This window comes from Salmo salar, chromosome 05 (genome assembly GCF_965601325.2).
Source record: "Salmo salar chromosome 05, fSalSal1, whole genome shotgun sequence".
Classification (NCBI taxonomy): Eukaryota; Metazoa; Chordata; class Actinopteri; order Salmoniformes; family Salmonidae; genus Salmo; species Salmo salar.
In genome coordinates, this window is record NC_138295.1 from 10,423,622 (window position 1) to 10,450,172 (window position 26,551).

General features: G+C 44.6%; 1 protein-coding gene across 1 annotated transcript in view; it reads left to right on the forward strand.

Moving 5' to 3' along the window:
* LOC106604222 (BTB/POZ domain-containing protein KCTD16) overlaps positions 1-16,809 on the forward strand; it is a 41,401-nt gene extending 24,592 nt beyond the window's left edge. The window contains exons 2-3 of the mRNA XM_014198676.3: positions 13,129-13,347; positions 13,446-16,809. Of these exons, the coding sequence (XP_014054151.2) occupies positions 13,129-13,347; positions 13,446-13,690 (464 nt within the window). The 3' untranslated portion in view covers positions 13,691-16,809. The remainder of the gene's footprint in view (positions 1-13,128; positions 13,348-13,445) is intronic.
* Positions 16,810-26,551: the final 9,742 nt, after the last annotated feature.

Below are 26,551 nucleotides of genomic sequence, written 5' to 3' on the forward strand. Positions count from 1 at the left end.
TTCTAACCATCTAACTCTACTATATAGACTGGTGGGCTTCTAACCATCTAACTCTACTATATAGACTGGTGGGCTTCTAACCATCTAACTCTACTATATAGACTGGTGGGCTTCTAACCATCTAACTCTACTATATAGACTGGTGGGCTTCTAACCATCTAACTCTACTATATAGACTGGTGGGCTTCTAACCATCTAACTCTACTATATAGACTGGTGGGCTTCTAACCATCTAACTCTACTATATAGACTGGTGGGCTTCTAACCATCTAACTCTACTATATAGACTGGTGGGCTTCTAACCATCTAACTCTACTATATAGACTGGTGGGCTTCTAACCATCTAACTCTACTATATAGACTGGTGGGCTTCTAACCATCTAACTCTACTATATAGACTGGTGGGCTTCTAACCATCTAACTCTACTATATAGACTGGTGGGCTTCTAACCATCTAACTCTACTATATAGACTGGTGGGCTTCTAACCATCTAACTCTACTATATAGACTGGTGGGCTTCTAACCATCTAACTCTACTATATAGACTGGTGGGCTTCTAACCATCTAACTCTACTATATAGACTGGTGGGCTTCTAACCATCTAACTCTACTATATAGACTGGTGGGCTTCTAACCATCTAACTCTACTATATAGACTGGTGGGCTTCTAACCATCTATCTCTACTATATAGACTGGTGGGCTTCTAACCATCTAACTCTACTATATAGACTGGTGGGCTTCTAACCATCTAACTCTACTATATAGACTGGTGGGCTTCTAACCATCTAACTCTACTATATAGACTGGTGGGCTTCTAACCATCTAACTCTACTATATAGACTGGTGGGCTTCTAACCATCTAACTCTACTATATAGACTGGTGGGCTTCTAACCATCTAACTCTACTATATAGACTGGTGGGCTTCTAACCATCTAACTCTACTATATAGACTGGTGGGCTTCTAACCATCTAACTCTACTATATAGACTGGTGGGCTTCTAACCATCTAACTCTACTATATAGACTGGTGGGCTTCTAACCATCTAACTCTACTATATAGACTGGTGGGCTTCTAACCATCTAACTCTACTATATAGACTGGTGGGCTTCTAACCATCTAACTCTACTATATAGACTGGTGGGCTTCTAACCATCTAACTCTACTATATAGACTGGTGGGCTTCTAACCATCTAACTCTACTATATAGACTGGTGGGCTTCTAACCATCTAACTCTACTATATAGACTGGTGGGCTTCTAACCATCTAACTCTACTATATAGACTGGTGGGCTTCTAACCATCTAACTCTACTATATAGACTGGTGGGCTTCTAACCATCTAACTCTACTATATAGACTGGTGGGCTTCTAACCATCTAACTCTACTATATAGACTGGTGGGCTTCTAACCATCTAACTCTACTATATAGACTGGTGGGCTTCTAACCATCTAACTCTACTATATAGACTGGTGGGCTTCTAACCATCTAACTCTACTATATAGACTGGTGGGCTTCTAACCATCTAACTCTACTATATAGACTGGTGGGCTTCTAACCATCTAACTCTACTATATAGACTGGTGGGCTTCTAACCATCTAACTCTACTATATAGACTGGTGGGCTTCTAACCATCTAACTCTACTATATAGACTGGTGGGCTTCTAACCATCTAACTCTACTATATAGACTGGTGGGCTTCTAACCATCTATCTTGTCCTTGGATTAGTTCAATGAGCTCCTTATTAAATCAACCTCTGGCGGTTCCCACCCCCGATCATTCCGGAACCATCTCAGTGTCCCGTCAGCTCTTTCTCTCATTGCTACGCATCCTATTTAGTGTGTGTGTGTGTGTGTGTGTGTGTGTGTGTGTGTGTGTGTGTGTGTGTGTGTGTGTGTGTGTGTGTGTGTGTGTGTGTGTGTGTGTGTGTGTGTGTGTGTGTGTGTGTGTGTGTGTGTGTGTGTGATTAAGGGTTGCTCTAGAGTGGGTGGGCTGGTCATTTAGGATTCAGTTATTTTAATCTATGCACATATTATTCCAGGCATCATTAAACCCAGTTGTAGAGACATAATGATGTACTTTAGCCATAGGTCTGGGAGGGGGCGGGGCGACCTCCTCAAATGAACCTTGCTCTTCCTGTGTTAGATTAATGCTGATCTAGGATGCATTTTGCCTTAGATTATAATGACTGAGATTACATGGACAGATGGGGACTGATCCTAGATCAGCCCTCCTACACTGAGACACTATGAATACTACCCCTACTTTTTGTGGCTAGCTGTCTGAGTATTATAGGTTTCTCTGTCTCTCTGTCTGTCTCTGTCTGTCTGTCTAAGGACATTAATCCCTGCTGTCTCTGCCAGGCTTGATAGCTTATCCCCATGCAAGGACACTCTGGCCTAATTTGTGATTTAATAAGCACGTAAACAAGGCTTGGCCTAAGGCAGTGGCAGGGACGGAGGAACTCACTGGAGTCAGATGAAGGAACTCACTGGAGACAGAGGGAGTCACTGGAGACAGAGGGAGTCAGATGGAGGAACTCACTGGAGACAGAGGAACTCACTGGAGACAGAGGGAGTCAGATGAAGGAACTCACTGGAGACAGAGGGAGTCAGATGGAGGAACTCACTGGAGACAGAGGAACTCACTGGAGACAGAGGAACTCACTGGAGACAGAGGGAGTCAGATGAAGGAACTCACTGGAGATAGAGGGAGTCAGATGAAGGAACTCACTGGAGACAGAGGAACTCACTGGAGACAGAGGAACTCACTGGAGACAGAGTGAGTCAGATGGAGGAACTCACTGGAGACAGAGGAACTCACTGGAGACAGAGGGAGTCAGATGAAGGAACTCACTGGAGACAGAGGGAGTCAGATGAAGGAACTCACTGGAGACAGAGGAACTGACTGGAGACAGAGGGAGTCAGACGGAGGAACTGACTGGAGACAGAGGGAGTCAGACGGAGGAACTCCCTGGAGACAGAGGGAGTCAGATGGAGGAACTCACTGGAGACAGAGGGAGTCACTGGAGACAGAGGAACTCTCTGGAGACAGAGGGAGTCAGATGGAGGAACTCTCTGGAGACAGAGGAACTCACTGGAGACAGAGGAACTCACTGGAGACAGAGGAACTCACTGGAGACAGAGGGAGTCAGATGAAGGAACTCACTGGAGACAGAGGAACTCACTGGAGACAGAGGGAGTCAGACGGAGGAACTGACTGGAGACAGAGGAACTCACTGGAGACAGAGGGAGTCAGACGGAGGAACTCACTGGAGACAGAGGGGGTCAGATGGAGGAACTCACTGGAGACAGAGGGAGTCACTGGAGACAGAGGAACTCTCTGGAGACAGAGGGAGTCAGATGGAGGAACTCTCTGGAGACAGAGGAACTCACTGGAGACAGAGGAACTCACTGGAGACAGAGGAACTCACTGGAGACAGAGGGAGTCAGATGAAGGAACTCACTGGAGACAGAGGAACTCACTGGAGACAGAGGGAGTCAGACGGAGGAACTGACTGGAGACAGAGGAACTCACTGGAGACAGAGGGAGTCAGACGGAGGAACTCACTGGAGACAGAGGGGGTCAGATGGAGGAACTCACTGGAGACAGAGGAACTGACTGGAGACAGAGGGAGTCACTGGAGACAGAGGAACTCTCTGGAGACAGAGGGGGTCAGACGGAGGAACTCACTGGAGACAGAGGGAGTCACTGGAGACAGAGGGGGTCAGATGGAGGAACTCACTGGAGACAGAGGAACTCACTGGAGACAGAGGAACTCTCTGGAGACAGAGGGAGTCAGATGAAGGAACTCACTGGAGACAGAGGGGGTCAGATGGAGGAACTCTCTGGAGACAGAGGGGGTCAGACGGAGGAACTCTTTGGAGACAGAGGGAGTCACTGGAGACAGAGGGGGTCAGATGGAGGAACTCACTGGAGACAGAGGGAGTCACTGGAGACAGAGGGGGTCAGATGGAGGAACTCACTGGAGACAGAGGGAGTCACTGGAGACAGAGGGGGTCAGATGGAGGAACTCACTGGAGACAGAATATCTGATCAAAGAGACACAGTCTGTAGTTTATATGTGTGTGTTAGAGAGAGAAAGTGTGTGTGTGTGTGTGTGTGTGTCATTAAGGATGCACACCCTCTGTTTATTCACTGCGTTCAGCTTTGATTTTTCCACCAGTGGTTTTGTGTTGGTTTGGAGAACACTACCGTTCAAAAGTTTGGGGTCACATAGAAGTTTCCTTGTCTTTGAAAGAAAATAAAAATACAAATTGTCCATGAAAATAACATCAAATTGACCAGAAAAACAGTGTAGACATTGTATTTCTGATCAATTTCATGTTATTTTAATGGGCTTAAAAAAATTTTTTTTTAAAGAAGGACATTTCTATGTGACCCCAAACTTTTGAGCGGTAATGTATATAAAAGCCTTTGTTATTTGAAACAAGGACACACAACAAACCCAACCAACACCTGATAAGAAACAAACACGTTTGTTGTTTTCAGAAATGGAAAAAGTTCAGCAAGATTTAAAGCAAAAACATTTCCAAGAACCTTCTATCGTTAAGGAAAGAAATGCAGTTAAGAACAAATGTCTTCTTAAGAAGGTTTTGTAAATCTGGGCCTAGGCTGCCATTGAAAACTAAACATTGAAGAACAGGCATGTCTGGGTGTCTGAGACTTCAGTGTGTGTGTGTGTGTGTGTGTGTATATGTGTGTGTTTGTGTTTGTGTTTGTGTGTCTGTGCTGGTCTGGTTGTCTGAGGCTTCAGACTGATGATGGATGGAATTGTCTGCTGTTAGGGCCTGCAGAGTTCACACTGTGTGTGTGCGCATATCTGGGTGTGTCTGTCTGGGTGTGTCTGTCTGTCTGGGTGTGTATGTCTGTCTGGGTGTGTCTGTCTGTTTGGGTGTGTCTGTCTGTCTGGGTGTGTCTGTCTGTCTGGGTGTGTCTGTCTGTCTGGGTGTGTCTGTCTGTCTGGGTGTGTCTGTCTGGGTGTGTCTGTCTGGGTGTGTCTGTCTGGGTCAGGAGTGGAGCAGCAGATTACTTTTGAAAAAAATCATAAGTTTACATTTTTTTAAATTTCATAAAAAATAAATAATAATAATGATTTTGAGCAGCAGATTACTCTCGCTTAAGGTATTATTATGAGCTAATGTAGTGGTCGTCTAGGAACAAGGCGCGGTCGTCTAGGAACAAGGCGCGGTCGTCTAGGAACAAGGCGCAGTCGTCTAGGAACAAGGCGCGGTCGTCTAGGAACAAGGCGCGGTCGTCTAGGAACAAGGCGCGGTCCTCTAGGAACAAGGCGCGGTTGTCTAGGAACAAGGCGCGGTTGTCTAGGAACAAGGCGCGGTCGTCTAGGAACAAGGCGCGGTCGTCTAGGAACAAAGCGCGGTCGTCTAGGAACAAGGCGTGGTTGTCTAGGAACAAGGCATATAAAATATTAAAAGATATAAAGATTTAAAACGTGTATGTCAGGTTATGGATGCAGTTCCTGAAAGGACATGTTTTTTTCTGTACTGTTAAAGTTTGTTTCCATCATGGATGTTCTGTATAGAAAACAAACCTTCAACAGTAACTGCCCTGAAATGTGTATGACGCTATTATGGGGTTTCTAGGAGAGTGAGAGATCAAGAGACAGAGGGGGTGGTGAATGCCCTTGTGAATGCCCTTAACCACTTCCCTCTGCAACTGGATCCTGGACTTCCTGACAGGCCGCCCCCAGGTGATGAGGGTAGGTAGCAACACATCTGCCACGCTAATCCTCAACACTGGCGCCCCTCAGGGGTGCGTGCTCAGTCCCCTCCTGTACTCCTTGTTCACCCATGACAGCATGGCCAGGCACGACTCCAACACCATCATTAAGTTTGCTGATGACACATCAGTTGTAGGCCTGATCACCGACAACGACGAGACAGCCTATAGGGAGGAGGTCAGAGACCTGGCCTAACAACCTATCCCTCAATGTAACCAAGACTAAGGAGATGATTGTGGACTACAGGAAAAGGAGGGCCGAGCACGCCCCCACTCTCATCGACGGGGCTGTAGTGGAGCAGGTCGAGAGCTTCAAGTTCCTTGTTGTCCACACACCAAGACAGTCGTGAAGAGGGCACGACAAAGCCTATTCCCCCTCAGGAAACTAAAAAGATTTGGCATGGGTCCTCAGATCCTCAAAAGGTTCTACAGCTGCAACATCGAGAGCATCCTGACTGGTTGCATCACTGCCTGGTACGGCAACTGCTCAGCCTACGACCACAAGGCACTACAGAGGGTAGTGCGTACGGCCCAGTACATCACTGGGACCAAGCTGCCTGCCCTCCAGGACCTCTATACCAGGCGGTGTCAGAGGTAGGCCCTAAAAATTGTCAAAGACTCCAGCCATCCTAGTCATAGACTGTTCTCTCTGCTACCGCACGGCAAGCAGTACCGGAGCACCAAGTCAAGGTCCAAAAGGCTCCTTAACAGCTTCTACCCTCAAGCCATAAGACTCCTGAACAGTGAATTATAAGTGAAATAATGTGTCTGTAAACAATTGTTGGAGAAATGACTTGTGTCATGCACAAAGTAGAGGTCCTAACCGACTTGCCAAAACTATAGTTTGTTAACAAGAAATTTGTGGAGTTGTTGAAAAATGAGTTTTAATGACTCCAACCTAAGTGTATGTAAACTTACGACTTCAACTGTATATATTACCTCAATTAGCCCAACCAACCAGTGCCCCCGCACATTGGCTACCCGGGCTATCTGCATTGTGTCCCACCACCCACCAACCCCTCTTTTACGCTACTGCTACTCTCTGTTTATCATATATGCATAGTCACTTTAACCATATCTACATGTACATACTACCTCAATCAGCCTGACTAACCGGTGCCTGTAAATAGCCTCGCTACTGTTATTTTTCACTGTCTTTTTACTGTTTCGATTTGTTTACTTACTTATTGTTCTCCTAATACCGTTTTTTTTATTAGAAATTGCACTGTTGGTTAGAGCCTGTCAGTAAGCGTTTCACTGTCAGGTCTACACCTGTTGTATTCAGCGTTTCACTGTCAGGTCTACACCTGTTGTATTCAGCGTTTCACTGTCAGGTCTACTACACCTGTTGTATTCAGCATTTCACTGTCAGGTATACCTGTTGTATTCAGCGTTTCACTGTCAGGTCTACACCTGTTGTATTCAGCATTTCACTGTCAGGTATACCTGTTGTATTCGGCGCACGTGACAAATAAAGTTTGATTTGACATGCTCTGTTATTTCTCAGTACAGAGATCATCTCCGATGAGGAGATGTAATTATTTGGTCTCTGGCCTTGTTCCTAGCCAACCACTATATTTTATCTCTGCCTCTACATTAACCATGATGTTGATGTGATGCAGCGACCATCCATTTAAAACAATACTCACTAGCATCCACTCTTCTTTCCCTCCTTGTTTCTCTCTCTCCCTCCCTCTGTTTCTCTCCCTTCGTTTCTCTTCCTCCCTCCATCTTTGATTCCCTCTCTCTCTCCCTCTATCCCTGTTTCTCTCCCTCTTTCTCTCTCTCCCTCCCTGCCTGTTTCTCTCCCTCCCCCTCACTCCCTCTGTTTCTCTCTTTTCCTCCTTGTTTCTCTCCCTCCGTTTCTCTTCCTCCCTCCATCTTTGATTCCCTCTCTCTCTCCCTCTATCCCTGTTTCTCTCCCTCTTTCTCTCTCTCCCTCCCTGCCTGTTTCTCTCCCTCCCCCTCACTCCCTCTGTTTCTCTCTTTTCCTCCTTGTTTCTCTCCCTCTGTTTCTCTCATCCCTCCCTCTGTTTCTCTCCATCCCTCCCTCTCTATTTCTCTCCCTCTTTCTCCCTCCCTCTCTGTTTCTCTCCCTCCCTGCCCCCCTCTGTTTCCCTCCCACCCTCCCCCCTCTTTGGGTGTTGGTGGGCACGGCTCCCAATGCAGTCTGATTCTCTCTATGAGGAGACATTGATGGTCTGATATGCCTCTTTACTCAGTTCCCGTCCCAAATGGCACCCTATTCCCTATTACAGTGCCCTACTTCTGACCAGGACTCATAGGGCCTTGATCAAAAGTAGTAGACTATATAGGGACTAGGGTACCATTTGGGACTCAGCCATGGATTAGCCATTAAAAAGCTGTTAGCCTCTCTCTCAATTCAATTCAAGGGGCTTTATTGGCATGGGAAACTCTCTCTCTGCTATCAGACTAATGCAGTCACATCACTATGCAGAGATGAGGCTGTTATTACAGTAAAAAGCTGAGAGGCTCAAATCCCTGTTGAACTACACTCCCTGTTCATATCAATTGATGTATGCACTGGGCTTGCATACCAAATGACACCCTATTCTCTATATAGTGCACTACTTTTGACCAGAGCTCTATGAGCCCTGGACAGAAGTAGTGCACTGTGTCGGGAATAGGGTGTTATTTGGGACGTAAACACTGTCTGCAGGTAATGGCCCAATGATTACTCATTTTGAGACATGTTATTGCTGTTGACACTAGAGCCTTGTATGGGGAAAACAATTACATGTCCATTTACACTGTCTATGCTTGAGTAGTTGTATTATTGTTTTATATAGTTTTATTCCTGTAAGCCATGGAGATCAGAGAGAAGTCATTGGGGATGTCTTCCCTTCCAGGATATAGAAAATTAAAAAACTGAAATTGGAACGTTGAAATGGAATAATGTTTCTTCAGGGCAGATACAAGGTCCTCAAAGACATGCGTGAATATAAAACAAATTTGAAAATAAATGAATAATTGAATGCTTGTAGTCTGTAAAGCCACAAAGCCAGGGCCTGTATTCACAAAGAGTCTCAGAGTAGGAATGCTGATCTAGGATGAGGTTCCCCCGTCCATTTAATCCTCCTAACCTTCCCAGTCGTAGTCTTCTGTTTTCCTCCTAACCTTCCCAGTCGTAGTCTTCTGTTTTCCTCGTAACCTTCCCAGTCGTAGTCTTCTGTTTTCCTCCTAACCTTCCCAGTCGTAATCTTCTGTTTCCCTCCTAACCTTCCCAGCTGTAGTCCTAACCTTCCCAGCTGTAGTCTTCTGTTTTCCTCCTAACCTTCCCAGTCATAGTCTTCTGTTTTCCTCCTAACCTTCCCAGCTGTAGACTTCTGTTTTCCTCCTAACCTTCCCAGTCGTAGTCTTCTGTTTTCCTCCTAACCTTCCCAGTCGTAGTCTTCTGTTTTCCTCCTAACCTTCCCAGCTGTAGTCTTCTGTTTTCCTCCTAACCTTCCCAGTCGTAGTCTTCTGTTTTCCTCCTAACCTTCCCAGTCGTAGTCTTCTGTTTTCCTCCTAACCTTCCCAGTCGTAGTCTTCTGTTTTCCTCCTAACCTTCCCAGTCGTAGTCTTCTGTTTTCCTCCTAACCTTCCCAGTCGTAGTCTTCTGCTTTCCTCCTAACCTTCCCAGTCGTAGTCTTCTGCTTTCCTCCTAACCTTCCCAGTCGTAGTCTTCTGTTTTCCTCCTAACCTTCCCAGTCGTAGTCTTCTGTTTTCCTCCTAACCTTCCCAGTCGTAGTCTTCTGCTTTCCTCCTAACCTTCCCAGTCGTAGTCTTCTGCTTTCCTCCTAACCTTCCCAGTCGTAGTCTTCTGTTTTCCTCCTAACCTTCCCAGTCGTAGTCTTCTGTTTTCCTCCTAACCTTCCCAGTCGTAGTCTTCTGTTTTCCTCCTAACCTTCCCAGTCGTAGTCTTCTGTTTTCCTCCTAACCTTCCCAGTCGTAGTCTTCTGCTTTCCTCCTAACCTTCCCAGTCGTAGTCTTCTGCTTTCCTCCTAACCTTCCCAGTCGTAGTCTTCTGCTTTCCTCCTAACCTTCCCAGTCGTAGTCTTCTGTTTTCCTCCTAACCTTCCCAGTCGTAGTCTTCTGTTTTCCTCCTAACCTTCCCAGTCGTAGTCTTCTGCTTTCCTCCTAACCTTCCCAGTCGTAGTCTTCTGCTTTCCTCCTAACCTTCCCAGTCGTAGTCTTCTGTTTTCCTCCTAACCTTCCCAGTCGTAGTCTTCTGTTTTCCTCCTAACCTTCCCAGTCGTAGTCTTCTGCTTTCCTCCTAACCTTCCCAGTCGTAGTCTTCTGTTTTCCTCCTAACCTTCCCAGCTGTAGTCTTCTGTTTTCCTCCTAACCTTCCCAGTCGTAGTCTTCTGTTTTCCTCCTAACCTTCCCAGTCGTAGTCTTCTGTTTTCCTCCTAACCTTCCCAGTCGTAGTCTTCTGTTTTCCTCCTAACCTTCCCAGCACCTTGGCCTTCTTTCATTTGCTAGTCTGGCCTCAGGTTCAGAAGACACATTTTACCTTGGTAAGACGTCTACTGAAAAACATCCTATTCAGAGCATATCCAGAGGCTGTGTGTGTGTCTTTGTGTGATTGTGTGTGTGTGTGTGTGTCTATGTGTGAGTGTGTTTGTGCGTGTGTGTGTAAGGGCATATCCACAGGCAGTTGAACCACTGTCAGTTTTACTGCTCGTATCAATCCTCACTGACAGCAGGTCAAAAAACCAGTCTGACCCATACACACACACACATGCACGCACGCACGCACACACTTCGTTCCTCCCCCATCTCAGCAACCTCATTCTGCTGCTACTGCATGTGTAACACCCAGGATTAATGATGTCTTAGGTTTCGTCCCAAAAGACAACCTATTCCCTAAACATCGTCAAAAGTAGTTCACTATGTATACTGATAGAAAAAAGGGTTCCAAAAGGGTTATTTGGCTGTCCCCATAGGAAAACCCTTTTTGGTTCCACGTAGAACCCTCTTTGGGGAGAGGGAGAGCGGGAGAGGGAGAGAGAGAGAATCTGTGTGTACTGTATAAAGTTGCTACAGTGATGGTTTTAATGAGAAATGTCTAGTGGGCATGTAGGACAAATTCAGACTGACTTTGGTTTCAGAGGCGAGGACGAGAAGTGGTTACGAAGGGAACGGAGGGTGTTAGGCTGTCTAGAGGAGGTCTAGAGGAGAACTAGAGGAGGTTTAGTGGAGGTCTAGAGGAGGTTTAGAGGAGGAGGTCTAGAGGAGGTCTAGAGGAGTTCTAGAGGAGGTCTAGAGGAGGTGGTCTAGAGGAGGTGTAGAGGAGGAGGTGTAGAGGAGGTGTAGAGGAGGAGGTCTAGAGGAGGTCTAGAGGAGGTCTAGAGCAGGTCTAGAGGAGGTGTAGAGGAGGTCTAGAGGACAACTAGAGGAGGAGGTCTAGAGGAGGTGTAGAGGAGGAGGTCTAGAGGAGGAGGTGTAGAGGAGAACTAGAGGAGGTTTAGTGGAGGTCTAGAGGAGGAGGTCTAGAGGAGGAGGTCTAGAGGAGGAGGTCTAGCGGAGGAGGTCTAGCGGAGGAGGTCTAGAGGAGGAGGTCTAGCGGAGGAGGTCTAGAGGAGGAGGTTTAGAGGAGGAGGTGTAGAGGAGGTGGTGTTGAGGAGGTGGTGTTGAGGAGGTGGTGTTGAGGAGGTGTAGAGGAGGAGGTGTAGAGGAGGAGGTGTTGAGGAGGAGGTGTAGAGGAGGTTTAGTGGAGGTCTAGAGGAGGAGGTCTAGAGGAGGAGGTCTAGAGGAGGAGGTCTAGAGGAGGAGGTCTAGCGGAGGAGGTCTAGCGGAGGAGGTCTAGAGGAGGAGGTTTAGAGGAGGAGGTGTAGAGGAGGTGGTGTTGAGGAGGTGGTGTTGAGGAGATGGTGTTGAGGAGGTGTAGAGGAGGAGGTGTAGAGGAGGAGGTGTTGAGGAGGAGGTGTAGAGGAGGTTTAGTGGAGGTGTAGAGGAGGAGGTGTAGAGGAGGAGGTCTAAAGGAGGACGTCTAGAGGAGGACGTCTAGAGGAGGACGTCTAGAGGAGAACTAGAGGAGGTTTAGTGGAGGTGTAGAGGAGGAGGTTGTCACGGAATTCTAGGACCAGTGGAGATGCGGAATCAGGGGCAGGAGACAGAGGGCCGGAGCAACAGAGTTTTAATGCAACGGGCAAAACACAATAGCCGAAAGGCACAGGGCGCTCAAAAAGTCCGCCAGGGAAAACACATTCCCAAAATAAACACGAGGGAAAAAGCGCACAGGGCGCAGCCCGGCAATAAAGCTTACACAGGCCATCGAAACAGGCTACACACACAACTGTCCTGAGTGGACAATAAACAATCCCGCACGAGAACCCAAACTGAAAATACACACTAAATAACCCCCCACTAATGACAGACACAAAACAGGTGCGGGATAGACAGACAAAACCCAAAGACACAGAAACAACGATCGATGGCAGCTAATAGGCCGGCGACGACGACCGCCGAGCGCCGCCCGACCGAGGAGGGGCGGCACCTTCGTTGGATACTGTGACAGAGGTGTAGAGGAGGAGGTGTAGAGGAGGAGGTGTAGAGGAGGAGGTGTAGAGGAGGAGAACTAGAGGAGGTGTAGAGGAGGAGGTGTAGAGGAGGAGGTGTAGAGGAGGAGAACTAGAGGAGGAGAACTAGAGGAGGAGAACTAGAGGAGGAGAACTAGAGGAGGTCTAGAGGAGGAGAACTAGAGGAGGAGAACTAGAGGAGGAGAACTAGAGGAGGAGAACTAGAGGAGGTCTAGAGGAGAACTAGAGGAGAACTAGAGGAGGTCAGAGCTGTAGCTTTCTTTAACTGAAAGAGAAATGTTTAAAACCCCTCACTTCTACACACACACACACACACACACACACACACACACACACACACACACATACACACACACACACACACACATACACACATACACACACACACTCAAAGATTCCGTAATGAAAGGTCAGTGATGCTGCCACTCTCCCTACATCCTGTGGAAGATGTCTTGATGACATTCCATTATAAATCTGTCAGGGTTTGTCGGTTCAGTAACCGGTCTGTTTGATTACACATCTGTCAGTGTAGGCTGAGAGAGCGTTAGCTAATAATAATGTATTGTGTGAGGATTCTCTTGTCACAACAATTTATTCACGTCTATGATAACTGATGAATTCAATATGTCATTTGTGAACTGTAGCCTGCAGTCTCTATCTACTTCTGTCACTTCAGTTATGGAAATCAGTTGTTAGGAGAATTTTGCTCATTCAAGATGAAACTCAATGTTTGTGTGTGTGTGTGTGTGTGTGTGTGTGTGTGTGTGTGTGTGTGTGTGTGTGTGTGTGTGTGTGTGTCACCACACGTCTCTTCTCCAGGTGGCCCATCCAGGTGGTCTTCGTCCCACTGCGACTGCTGCTGCAAGAGCCACAAGAGTGAGCGCGAGGGAGAGAGCGGCACATCTTTGAACGAGCTCTCTACTTCCTGCTCCGAGACCCAATCAGAAACCAGCTCCCCTCAGGGCACAGTCATCTGTGGTTCCGTCAGCCGTCAGCCTCACCCCGTCGCCCAGACCCTGGACCGGCCACTGAAGAAAGGTGTGGGTGTACCTCCTTTTTGTATCCCTTGGGTGACTTTGGGTGCTTTGAAAGGTGTCTGTCTAATAAAATGTCTTCTTCTCTCTCCTTCCCTAAAGGGCCCGTTCAGCTGCTCCAGCCGTCGGAGGTGAGGAGGAAGACGGACCTGCTCCGGGTGAGGACCATGGGGATCAGGGAGCACCGCGAGGCTGCAGCCAAGAGGAAAGCCAACAAGGAGAAGTTAACACCGGAGCAGGAACTGGAGAGCTGCATCCAGGACTTCCACAGGATCAGGATTCCTGAACGCTTCCCGGAGAGGAAGTACATGTGGCAACAAGAACTGCTGAGGAAGTACCGTCTCTAAGGAGAAGGAGGGAGCGAGCAATACAAATCAAATTGTATTGGTCACATACGCCGAATACAACAGGTGTAGACTTTACAGTGAAGTGCTTATTTACAAGCCCATTCCCAACAGTGCAGAGTTAAAAAGTACGACAAATATTTGGAAAAATGTATATAAGGAAATAGTAACACATTTACCACAATTACACAAACTGAGTCAATGTGCAGGGGTACGAGGTAGTTGTGAGGCTATATATAAGGAGTACCAGTACTGAGTCAATGTGCAGGGGTACGAGGTAGTTGTGAGGCTATATATAAGGAGTACCAGTACTGAGTCAATGTGCAGGGGTACGAGGTAGTTGAGGTATTACAGTATTACATGTGGATAGGTATCAAAGTGACAAGGCAATCAGGAAATAGTAACACAGGAAATAGGAACACAATAAAAACAATAGCGAGCCTATATACAAGGGACAGGAAGAGAGAGAGAAAGAGGGATGGAGGGCTCCATTTCTTTGCAGGGTATTAGCTGAAGACTAATAGACTGTAGCACTCTCTACGACAATCATGTACTGTATTAAAGAAAATGAAGAAATCAAGGCCACTGTATTGCCAGCATGTATAGCAGAGCACAGTGAATCTAGCACAAAACGAGGCCACATTTGTCAAGGGTTTGTGATGTGTGCACAGTGTCTTTTTGTGATATGCACGTGTGTTAACCAGGTTGGGGTTCAAATCCCAGTCACGGCAGGGGACGCTTTAGCCCCACCCCATGTGGCTAACCATGTGAAGTCATGGTTAGCCTGTCAAGCTAAAGGCTACATCACCTGTTCAAGCAACAAGCCAACCTCAGGGCCAATGGGATACACCGCAATCAGCTCACCAAGCTCCATCACGATCACAAGCTCCATCAACAAAGGTGCAGTTTCAGCTAGCTAATGCTTTTTGTGGAACAAATTAGTAGTCACGATGTCAGTGATTTTCTATTGGTGTATCAGTGTGTACAGAAGGAAAGGACTATCGCTGCGTCTCCGGTTCACAGTTAGTCACAGTGTGTCTATGGGAAGTGTCAGAATGGGTTTGTGGTTCTGTCAGGCAGAATCATCACAGAAGACGGGACTCTGGAACTCTCACATCTGTTTATTGTACTACAACTACAGCCCTGCATGTCATTTCATGGTATGAGACTCATATCAATAGATTATGGTGTCTGTAATATGGTATGAGACTCATATCAGTAGATTATAGTGTCAGTAATATGGTATGAGACTCATATCAATAGATTATAGTGTCTGTAATATGGTATGAGACTCATATCAGTAGATTATAGTGTCAGTAATATGGTATGAGACTCATATCAATAGATTATAGTGTCAGTAATATGGTATGAGACTCATATCAATAGATTATAGTGTCAGTAATATGGTATGAGACTCATATCAATAGATTATAGTGTCTGTAATATGGTATGAGACTCATATCAGTAGATTATAGTGTCAGTAATATGGTATGAGACATATCAGTAGATTATAGTGTCAGTAATATGGTATGAGACATATCAGTAGATTATAGTGTCTGTAATATGGTATGAGCATCATATTTAATAGATGCCGTTCATTTGTTATGTGGTGGATAAATCCAAGGGTGCCTCCGAAGTTGCATTCTATTCCCTATATAGTGCACTACAGAGGGAATAGGGTGCCATTTTGGGAAGCCACCCAATACAGTATGTCATGGTGACTGAGTGAGGCCAACTTCATTGATGAGAGCACTGACTGATTGTCTGTTTGCTATTGTAAACATTCTTGTCTGAATTTGTCGACAAGTCATGTATGTGTAGCATAGGGAAACATGTAGGTAGGCTACAGTAGTAATGCTGATGGGTATTCTAAGATCCTCCCCCTGGTGGGTGTTCTAAGATCCTCCCCCTGGTGGGTGTTCTAAGATCCTCCCCCTGGTGGGTGTTCTAAGATCCTCCCCCTGGTGGGTGTTCTAAGATCCTCCCCCTGATGGGTATTCTAAGATCCCCTGATTGTAAGTGTGCAACAAATCTATTAAATGAGTTGAAAATGCAATTACTTGTGTGACTCTACGGACTCTTTGCCAGCGTAGCTGACTGAACTAAACAGGTGACTGTGCAGTTGTGTTTCTAGGATAAAAAAATGAAATAAGTACAGGGTTAGGTCTCAAATAGAACCCTATTCCCTCTGTAGTGCACTATGGCACCCTATTCCCTCTACAGGTCACTATGGCACCCTATTCCCTCTACAGGGCACTATGGCACCCTATTCCCTCTGTAGGGCACTGCTGTTGACTGCTCTTGTCTAAAGTATTGCGGAATAGGGTGTCTTTTCACACCACAGGCCTAATTTATTTCAGAAGTTATTTTCAGTTATATTCCCTCTGATCCTCATGCTACCCCTCTCACTCAGTTGAGTTGACAGAATTAAATATTAGCTGGGATAATACAAAATGATCCAAAGAGGATTCAGTAGGTTTCTTCCCTGACAATGAGGCAGAGTTTGGAGAGTTTCTGCCTAATTTCTCTGGATAAGTCGCTCCGTTGGATTCCTGTCAAAAATCCTCCCCCTCTAGTCTGCGTTTTTAAATGGCACCCTATTCCCTCTGTATGTACTGCACTACTTTGAACCAAAGCCCTATAGGTCCTCATCAAAAGTAGTGTACAGTAGTGAATAGGGGGTCTTTTCAGACATGACCACTACTTTCGTCCTCCCACACTCCCTAGTCTTGCACTCTCTCCCAAATGTTTTTGGGAGTTTAGAAGAAGTGAAAAGAGTCCTGATGTCTTAATGTATTTATCTCTTCCTGTTGAGAGGTTCTCAGAGAAATGTGAAGAAGAAGAAACATAGGCTTGCATCCCAAATGACACCCAATTTCCTATATAGTGCACTACTTTTTACCAGAGTGAAGGTATTGCACTATATACAGTACAATTGAAGTTGGAAGTTTACATACACTTAGGTTGGAGTCATTAAAACTAGTTTTTCAACCGCTCCACAAATTTCTTGTTATTAACAAACTATAGTTTTGGCAAGTCGGTTAGGACATCTACTTTGTGCATGACACAAGTAATTTTCCCAACAATTGTTTACAGACAGATTATTTCACTTATAATTCCCTGTATCACAATTCCAGTGGGTCAGAAGTTCACATACACTACGTTGACTGTGCCTTTAAAAAGCTTGGAAAATTCCAGAAAATGATGTCATGGCTTTAGAAGCTTCTGATAGGCTAATTGACATAATTTGCGTCAATTGGATGTGTACCTGTGGATGTATTCCAAGGCCTACCTTCAAACTCAGTGCCTCTTTGCTTGACATCAGAAATCAGCCAAGACCTCAGAGAAAAAATTGTAGACCACAAGTCTGGTTCATCCTTGGGAGCAATTTCCAAACGCCTGAAGGTACCATGTTAATCTGTACAAACAATAGTACGCAAGTATAAACACCATGGGACCACACAACCGTCATACCGCTCAGGAAGGAGACACGTTCTGTCTCCTAGAGATGAACGTACTTTGGTGCGAAAAGTGCAAATCAATCCCAGAACAACAGCAAAGGACCTTGTGAAGATGCTGGAGGAAACAGGTACAAAAGTATCTATATCCACAGTAAAACGAGTCCAATATCGACATAACCTGAAAGGCCGCTCAGCAAGGAAGAAGCCACTGCTCCAAAACCACCATCAAAAAGCCAGACTACGGTTTGCAACTGCACATGGGGACAAAGATTGTACTTTTTGAATAAATGTCCTCTGGTCTGATGAAACAAAAATAGAGCTGTTTGGCCATAATGACCATCGTTATGTTTGGAGGAAAAAGGGGAGGCTTGCAAGCCGAAGAACATCATCCCAACCGTGAAGCACGGGGGTGGAAGCATCATGTTGTGGGGGTGCTTTGCTGCAGGAGAGACTGGTGCACTTCACAAAATAGATGGTATCATGAGGTAGGAAAATTGTGTGGATATATTGAAGCAACATCTCAAGATATCAGTCAGGAAGTTAAAGCTTGGTCGCAAATGGGTCTTCCAAATGGACAATGACCGCAAGCATACTTCCAAAGTTGTGGCAAAATGGCTTAAGGACAACAAAGTCAAGATAATGGAGTGGCCATCACAAAGCCCTGACCTCAATCCTATAGAAAATTTGTGGGCAGAACTGAAGAAGCGTGTGCGAGCAAGGAGGCCTACAAACCTGACTCAGTTACACCAGCTCTGTCAGGAGGAATGGGCCAAAATTCACCCAACTTATTGTGGGAAGCTTGTGGAAGGCTACCCGAAACGTTTGTCCCAAGTTAAACAATTTAAAAGGCAATGCTACCAAATACTAATTGAGTGTATGTAAACTTCTGAACCACTGGGAATGTGATGAAAGAAATAAAAGCTGAAATAAATCATTCTCTCAACTATTATTCTGACATTTCACATTCTTAAAATGAAGTAGTGATCCAAACTGACCTAAAACAGGGAATTTTTACTAGGATTAAATGTCAGGAATTGTGAAAAGCTGAGTTTAAATGTATTTGGCTATGGTGTATGTAAACCTCCGACTTCAACTGTAGGTAATAGGGTGCCATTTGGGACCTAGTCGTAGCTATGCATCACGCTTCGGGATCGGTGTCCCCCTCCGCGGGATGGTTGAGCTAACGTAGGCTAATGTGATTAGCATGATGTAAGTAACAAACAAAAAAATCCCAGGACATAGACATATCTGATATGGGCAGAAAGTTTAAATTCTTGTTAATCTAACTGTCCATTTTACAGTAGCTATTACAGTGAAAAAATACCATGCTATTGTTTGAGGAGAGTGCACAATTATGAACTTGAAAATGTATTAATAAACCAAATAGGCACATTTGGGCAGTCTTGATACAACATTTTGAACAGAAATGCAACAGTTCATTGGATCAGTCTAAAACGTTGCACATACACTGCTGCCATCTAGTGGCCAAAATCTAAATTGCACCTGGGCTGGAATAATACATTATGGCCTTTCTCTTGCATTTCAAAGATGATGATTAAAAAATAAATAAATAACGCATGTTTTTTTCTTTGTTGTATCTTTACCAGATCTAATGTGTTTTATTCTCATACATTAATTGCCCTTTCCCACAAACTTCAAAGTGTTTCCTTTTAAATGGAACCAATAATATGCATATCCTTGCTTCAGGTCCTGAGCTACAGGCAGTTAGATTTGGGTATGTCATTTTAGGTGAAAATTGAAAAAGGGTCAGATCCTTATGAGGATATTATAGGAAATAACTATTTTTAGCTGGTAATAGAATCTGCAGTGTCGCCACATTACATCCGCTTAGGAAGAGGCTCGGGGACCACAGAACCGCAACCCCAAAAACCGAGTGTGTGTGTGATGGATGAAGCGTGTGTGTGTGTGTGTGTGTGATGGATGAAGAACTGTCTCTCTCTTGGGGGAACGATGACGATGTTTGTCCTCCAACAAAAGTTCACTCGAAAAGCTTTTTGTTTTGTAGCTACTAAAGGACACACACTACTGGGTAAAGTATAGGCCAACAGTACAGAATAACAGTGTTTCCAATACTGGGTAATGTATAGGTCTACAGTACAGAATAACAGTGTTTCCAATACTGGGTAAAGTATAGGCCAACAGTACAGAATAACAGTGTTTCCAATACTGGGTAAAGTATAGGCCAACAGTACAGAATAACAGTGTTTCCAATACTGGGTAATGTATAGGTCTACAGTACAGAATAACAGTGTTTCCAATACTGGGTAATGTATAGGTCTACAGTACAGAATAACAGTGTTTCCAATACTGGGTAATGTATAGGTCTACAGTACAGAATAACAGTGTTTCCATAGTCTTATAAACTGAAGGTATACTGCTGGGTCTATATTGTTTTGTAGCTAGCCTACTAAAGGGCATACAAGCTAGACTGTGTAGTATACAAGCTAGACTATGTAGAATACAAGCTAGACTGTGTAGTATACAAGCTAGACTATGTAGAATACAAGCTAGACTGTGTAGAATACAAGCTAGACTGTGTAGAATACAAGCTAGACTGTGTAGAATACAAGCTAGACTGTGTAGAATACAAGCTAGACTATGTAGAATACAAGCTAGACTGTGTAGTATACAAGCTAGACTGTGTAGAATACAAGCTAGACTATGTAGAATACAAGCTAGACTATGTAGAATACAAGCTCGACTGTGTAGAATACAAGCTCGACTGTGTAGTATACAGCAGAGAATAAGAGTTTTTCTATAGTCTTATAAACTAAGCTTAGGGCTGAGTCACTTTTCTTACTTTTGAACAGGTATGAATGGAATGAGACACATAAGCCAGGTCACTAAAGACCAAGGATTCACATCCATCTATGTTATATGCAGCAGCAGCATCAAAAGAAAATAAATGTGAAAATCATCTCCCATATTCTCAGGGCTTAATTCTCCTGGTTGAGCTTTGTGAACTTGTATTGAAATAGAGATTTGAACTAAACAAAACAAGATATAAGAAGCCAAATATAGGGAGAGGGTATTGTGTCCTCCAGTGGAACAACACATGTCTAAAGATGCTGAGACTTCAATATATTCAACTGGATTTTAAAACAACACTGTATATTGAATGTTATTCTCCTGGTTTCTATCTCTTCACCCTCCCCACCTCTATTCAATAGAATCCTAGCGGCAAACCTCAGTAATGAAACCCAACACTTCTTTCTCTCATCTTTGAAACCAGATTTCCATCCAACCATCACATGGCATTTTAACCCCGCTGTTAGCATGAGCCCAACCTTCTAATACCGTGATGACAAATCGATGCTTCTGATGTTGCATATCAAATATATCCCGGCAACCAGCATCAAAGACATGGCCTTTGGTCGCACCATTTTCCTGGATGATGATAATGGTCCCTGATGGCCCCTGACGGGCCCACTGGCCTATCCCACAAACCCATCTAACCCCCTCGCCTCCTCTCCTCACCTCTCCTCTCCTCTCCTCTCCTCTCCTCTCCTCTCCTCTCCTCTCCTCTCCTCTCCTCTCCTCTCCTCTCCTCTTTTCTTCTCCTCTACAGGGTCTATTACCAGTATAGATCAATACAGTGGAACTCTGGACCTAACCCTTTTAGAGTAGTGCACTAAATAGGTAATAGAATGCCATTTGGGGCCTAACCCTGGTCTATAGACTGGATGCCTGCCTGGAGCTCTTGGCAGACTCCTCAAGGATGCAAAGGTACATTAATTAAAGGCTCAATCACAAAGACGTGTTGGATTGTTATGCCACTACGATGGTTGGTATCTATTATCTACTGGGTTTGGGGGTCATACTGGCCAAGTATCTATTATCTACTGGGTCTGAGGGGTCATACTGGCCTGGTATCTATTATCTACTGGGTCTGGGGGGTCATACTGGCCTAGTATCTATTATCTACTGGGTCTGGGGGGTCATACTGGCCTGGTATCTATTATCTACTGGGTCTGAGGGGTCATACTGGCCTGTATCTGTTATCTACTGGGTCTGGGGGGTCATACTGGCCTGGTATCTATTATCTACTGGGTCTGGGGGGTCATACTGGCCTGGTATCTATTATCTACTGGGTCTGGGGGGTCATACTGGCCTGGTATCTATTATCTACTGGGTCTGGGGGGTTATACTGGCCTGGTATCTATTATCTACTGGGTCTGGGGGGTCATACTGGCCTGGTATCTATTATCTACTGGGTCTGAGGGGTCATACTGGCCTGGTATCTATTATCTACTGGGTCTGGGGGGGTCATACTGGCCTGGTATCTATTATCTACTGGGTCTGAGGGGTCATACTGGCCTGGTATCTATTATCTACTGGGTCTGAGGGGTCATACTGGCCTGGTATCTATTATCTACTGGGTCTGGGGGGTCATACTGGCCTGGTATCTATTATCTACTGGGTCTGGGGGGTCATACTGGCCTGTATCTATTATCTACTGGGTCTGTGGGGTCATACTGGCATGGTATCTATTATCTACTGGGTCTGAGGGGTCATACTGGCCTGTATCTATTATCTACTGGGTCTGGGGGGTCATACTGGCCTGGTATCTATTAGCTACTGGGTCTGGGGGGTTATACTGGCCTGGTATCTATTATCTACTGGGTCTGGGGGGTTATACTGGCCTGCTATCTATTATCTACTGGGTCTGGGGGGTCATACTGGCCTGGTATCTATTATCTACTGGGTCTGGGGGGTCATACTGGCCTGGTATCTATTATCTACTGGGTCTGGGGGGGTCATACTGGCCTGTATCTGTTATCTACTGGGTCTGAGGGGTCATACTGGCCTGGTATCTATTATCTACTGGGTCTGGGGGGTTATACTGGCCTGCTATCTATTATCTACTGGGTCTGGGGGGTCATACTGGCCTGGTATCTATTATCTACTGGGTCTGGGGGGTCATACTGGCCTGGTATCTATTATCTACTGGGTCTGGGGGGTCATACTGGCCTGTATCTGTTATCTACTGGGTCTGGGGGGTCATACTGGCCTGGTATCTATCTACTGGGTCTGGGGGGTCATACTGGCCTGGTATCTATTATCTACTGGGTCTGAGGGGTCATACTGGCCTGGTATCTATTATCTACTGGGTCTGGGGGGTTATACTGGCCTGGTATCTATTATCTACTGGGTCTGGGGGGTCATACTGGCCTGGTATCTATTATCTACTGGGTCTGAGGGGTCATACTGGCCTGGTATCTATTATCTACTGGGTCTGGGGGTTCATACTGGCCTGGTATCTATCTACTGGGTCTGGGGGGTCATACTGGCCTGGTATCTACTATCTACTGGGTCTGAGGGGTCATACTGGCCTGGTATCTATTATCTACTGGGTCCGGGGGGGGGGGTCAAAAAGCCTCGAGGCTTTGTATGAAACTGAGCGACATAATGTTACAATTAGGTGACATTCTAGACCAAAAGTCACCGAAAAGGTGGAACGACCGAATCCAACTGTTTGCTACTCACTACAGACTCTACGGCTGGATCAAATGAGGAGTTATGTACAATATGTACTTGGTCTGTAAAAAAAAAAACATATTTAATGTTGAGCCTTGACTGCATGATGAGGAGCAGTCCTCTAGCCTGCAGCCGATGGACAGAAATAGAACAAGGACTGCTTCCCAAATGGAACACTATCCCCTATGGGCTCTTGTCAAAAGTAGTGCACTATATAGGGAATAGGGTGTCATTTGGGATTGACTCAAGAAATAACCAACATGTTGTTTAGGTGCTCAATTATCAAATTGTAGATGACTGATGTGTGTATACAGTGTGTATGTCTTTACAGTGTGTGTGTGTGTGTGTGTGTGTTTGTTGTTTATGTGTTCCATCATTTAATCTGAGATGGTTCCAGGGTCTATAGGGTGGTGCATCATACACAGAAAATAAATATTTCACACAGAGGATGCCTTTGCCTGAGTCTGAAATGGCTCCCTATTCCCTACATAGTGTGGTACCCTAAAAGGGCCCATGGCCAATAGTAGCAATAGGGAACAGGGAGCCATTTGGGACACAACCATTCCCCTGCCTCGGAAACCTTTTCCTGTTTATATCACTTTATTAGTTTTGACAGAAAATGTCCCAATTAAAATGAGCAGTGATGATGGGACTGACAGATGGGATACGAAGGATCTTTTCTCTTCTAGGGAGGAAGCGGTGGAGATAATTAGCTATATGAACACTAGGGCTATGTTCCTTATTCCCGATATAGTGCACTACTTTAGACCAATAAGGTACCATATGAGAAGCCAGCAGAGAGACACACAGATTAAATCAACAGCCCAGGGGGCCTTTATAAACGTTTTGTATGCACAAAAGATACCCCAAAACATGCGTAGTAGTCGGTGTTCCTCAAGGTTTCGTTTTTGGACCACTATTGTTTTCACTATATATTTTACCTCTTGGTGAAGTCATTCGGAAATATAATGCTAATTTACTGCTAGAATACTACTAGACTGCTTGACTACTACTTGGCCACGAACAGACTACTACTAGACCGCTTGACTACTACTTGGCTACTACTAGAATACTACTGGGCTGCTTGACTACTACTAGACTACATCTAGACTACTACTAGGCTGCTTGGCTATTACTAGACTACATCTAGGCCACTACTAGACTACTACTAGACTGCTTGACTACTACTAGGCCACTATTAGATTACTACTAGGCTGCTAGACTACAACTAGGCTGCTAGACTACTACTAGGCTACTACTAGACTACAACTAGACTGCTTCTAGACTACTACTAGACTACTACTAGGCTGCTAGACTACTACTAGGCTGCTCGACTACTACTAGACTACTGCTAGACTACTACTAGACTACTACTAGGCTGCTAGACTACTACTAGACTACTGCTAGACTACTACTAGGCTGCTAGACTACTACTAGACTACTACTAGATTACTACTAGATTACTACTAGGCTGCTAGACTACTACTAGACTACTACACTACTACTAGACTACTACTAGATTACTACTGGACTACTACTGGATTACTACTAGGCTACTACTAGACTACTACTAGATGACTACTAGATTACTAATAGGCTGCTAGACTACTACTAGACTAATACTAGACTGCTTCTAGACTACTACTAGACTACTACTAGACTACTACTAGACTGCTAGACTACTACTAGACTACTACACTACTACTAGACTACTACTAGATTACTACTGGACTACTACTGGACTACTACTAGACTACTGGACTACTACTAGACTACTACTAGATTACTACTAGATTAAAACTAGGCTGCTAGACTAGTACTAGAGTACTACTAGACTACTACAAGACTACTACTAGGCTGCTAGACTACTACTAGACTACAACTAGACTGCTTCTAGACTACTGCTAGATTACTACTGGACTACTACTAGACTGCTAGACTATTACTAGGCTACTACTAGGTCACTACTAGACTACTACTAGACCACTTGACTACTACTTGGCTACTACTAGACTACCACTAGGCTGCTAGACTACACTTGACTACATCTAGAGTATTACTAGGCCACTATTACTAGGCCACCAGACTACTACTAGATTACTACTAGGCTGCTAGACTACTACTAGACTACTACTAGACTGCTAATAGATGACTACTAGACTACTACTAAGCTGCTAGACTACTAATAGACTACTACTAGACTACTACTAGGCTGCTAGACTACTACTACTAGACTACTACTGGACTACTACTGGACTATTACTAAGCTACTACTAGACTACTTCTAGACTACTTCTAGTAGCCTAGTAGTAGTCTAGTAGTAGTCTAGTACTAGTCTAGTAGTAGTCTAGCAGTAGTCTAGCAGCCTAGTAGTAGTCTAGTAGTAGTCCAGCAGTAGTCTAGTAGTATCTTTGTAGTAGTCTAGTAGTAGTATTTTAGTAGTCTAGTAGTAGTCTATTAGTAGTCTAGCAGCCTAATAGTAGTCTAGCAGTAGTCTATTAGTAGTCTAGTAGTCTAGTAGTAGCATTTTAGTGGTCTAGCAGTCTGGTAGTAGTCTAGTAGTAGTCTAGTTGTAGTCTAGTTGTAGCTTAGTAGTCTAGTAGTAGTTGAGTAGTCTAGTAGTAGTCTAGTAGTTGTCTGGCAGCCTAGTAGTAATCTAGTAGTAGTCTAGTAGTAGTCTAGCAGTCTAGTAGTCATCTAGTAGTAGTCTAGTAGTAGTCCAGTAGTAGTCTAGTAGTAGTCTAGTAGTCTATTAGTAGTCTATTAGTAGTCTAGTAGTAGTCTAGCAGTAGTCTAGTAGTAGTCTAGTACTCTAGTAGACTAGTAGTAGTCCAGCAGTAGTCTAGTAGTCCAGTAGTAGTCTAGTAGTAGTCTAGTAGTCTAGTAGTAGTCTAGTAGTAGTAGTCTAGCAGCCTAGTAGTAGTCTAGTAGTAGTTAAGTAGTAGTCTAGTAGTAGTCTATTAGTCTTAGAGTTGTCTAGCAGTAGTGTAGTAGTCTAGTAGTAGTCTAGTAGACTAGTAGTAGTCTAGCAGTAGTCCAGTAGTCTAGTTGTAGTCTAGTGGTAGTCTAGTAGTAGTCTAGTAGTAGTCTAGTAGTAGTCTAGTAGTAGTCTAGTAGTCTAGTAGTAGTCTGGTTGTAGTCTAGCAGTAGTCTGGTTGTAGTCTAGCAGTAGTCTGGTAGTGTAGTTGTCTAGTTGTGGTCTAGTAATCTAGTAGTAGTCTAATTGTTGTCTAGTAGTTTAGTAGTAGTCTAGTAGTAGTCTAGAGCCTAGTAGTAATCTAGTAGTCTAGTAGTAGTGTAGTAGTCTAGTAGTTTAGTAGTAGTCTAGTAGTAGTCTAGTAGTAGTCTAGTACTAGTCTAGTAGTTGTCTAGTGGTAGTCTAGTAGTTGTCTAGTGGTAGTCTAGTAGTAGTCTAGCAGTAGTCTAGTAGTTTAGTAGTAGTCTAGTAGTAGTCTAGTAGTAGTCTAGTACTAGTCTAGTAGTTGTCTAGTGGTAGTCTAGTAGTAGTCTAGCAGTAGTCTAGTAGTTTAGTAGTAGTCTAGTAGTAGTCTAGTAGTAGTCTAGTACTAGTCTAGTAGTTGTCTAGTGGTAGTCTAGTAGTAGTCTAGCAGTAGTCTAGTAGTAGTCTAGCAGTAGTCTGGTAGTGTAGTAGTCTAGTAGTGGTCTAGTAGCAGTCTAGTAACAGTCTCGTAATCTGGTAGTAGCCTAGTAGTAGTCTAGTAACAGTTTAGTAATCTAGTAGTAGCCTAGTAACAGTCTAGTAATCTAGCAGTTGCCTAGTAGTAGTCTAGTTGAGGTCTAGTAATCTAGTAGTAGTCTAATTGTTGTCTAGTAGTCTAGTAGTAGCATTTTAGTGGTCTAGTAGTAGTTTAGTAGTCTAGTAGTAGTGTAGTAGTGTAGTAGT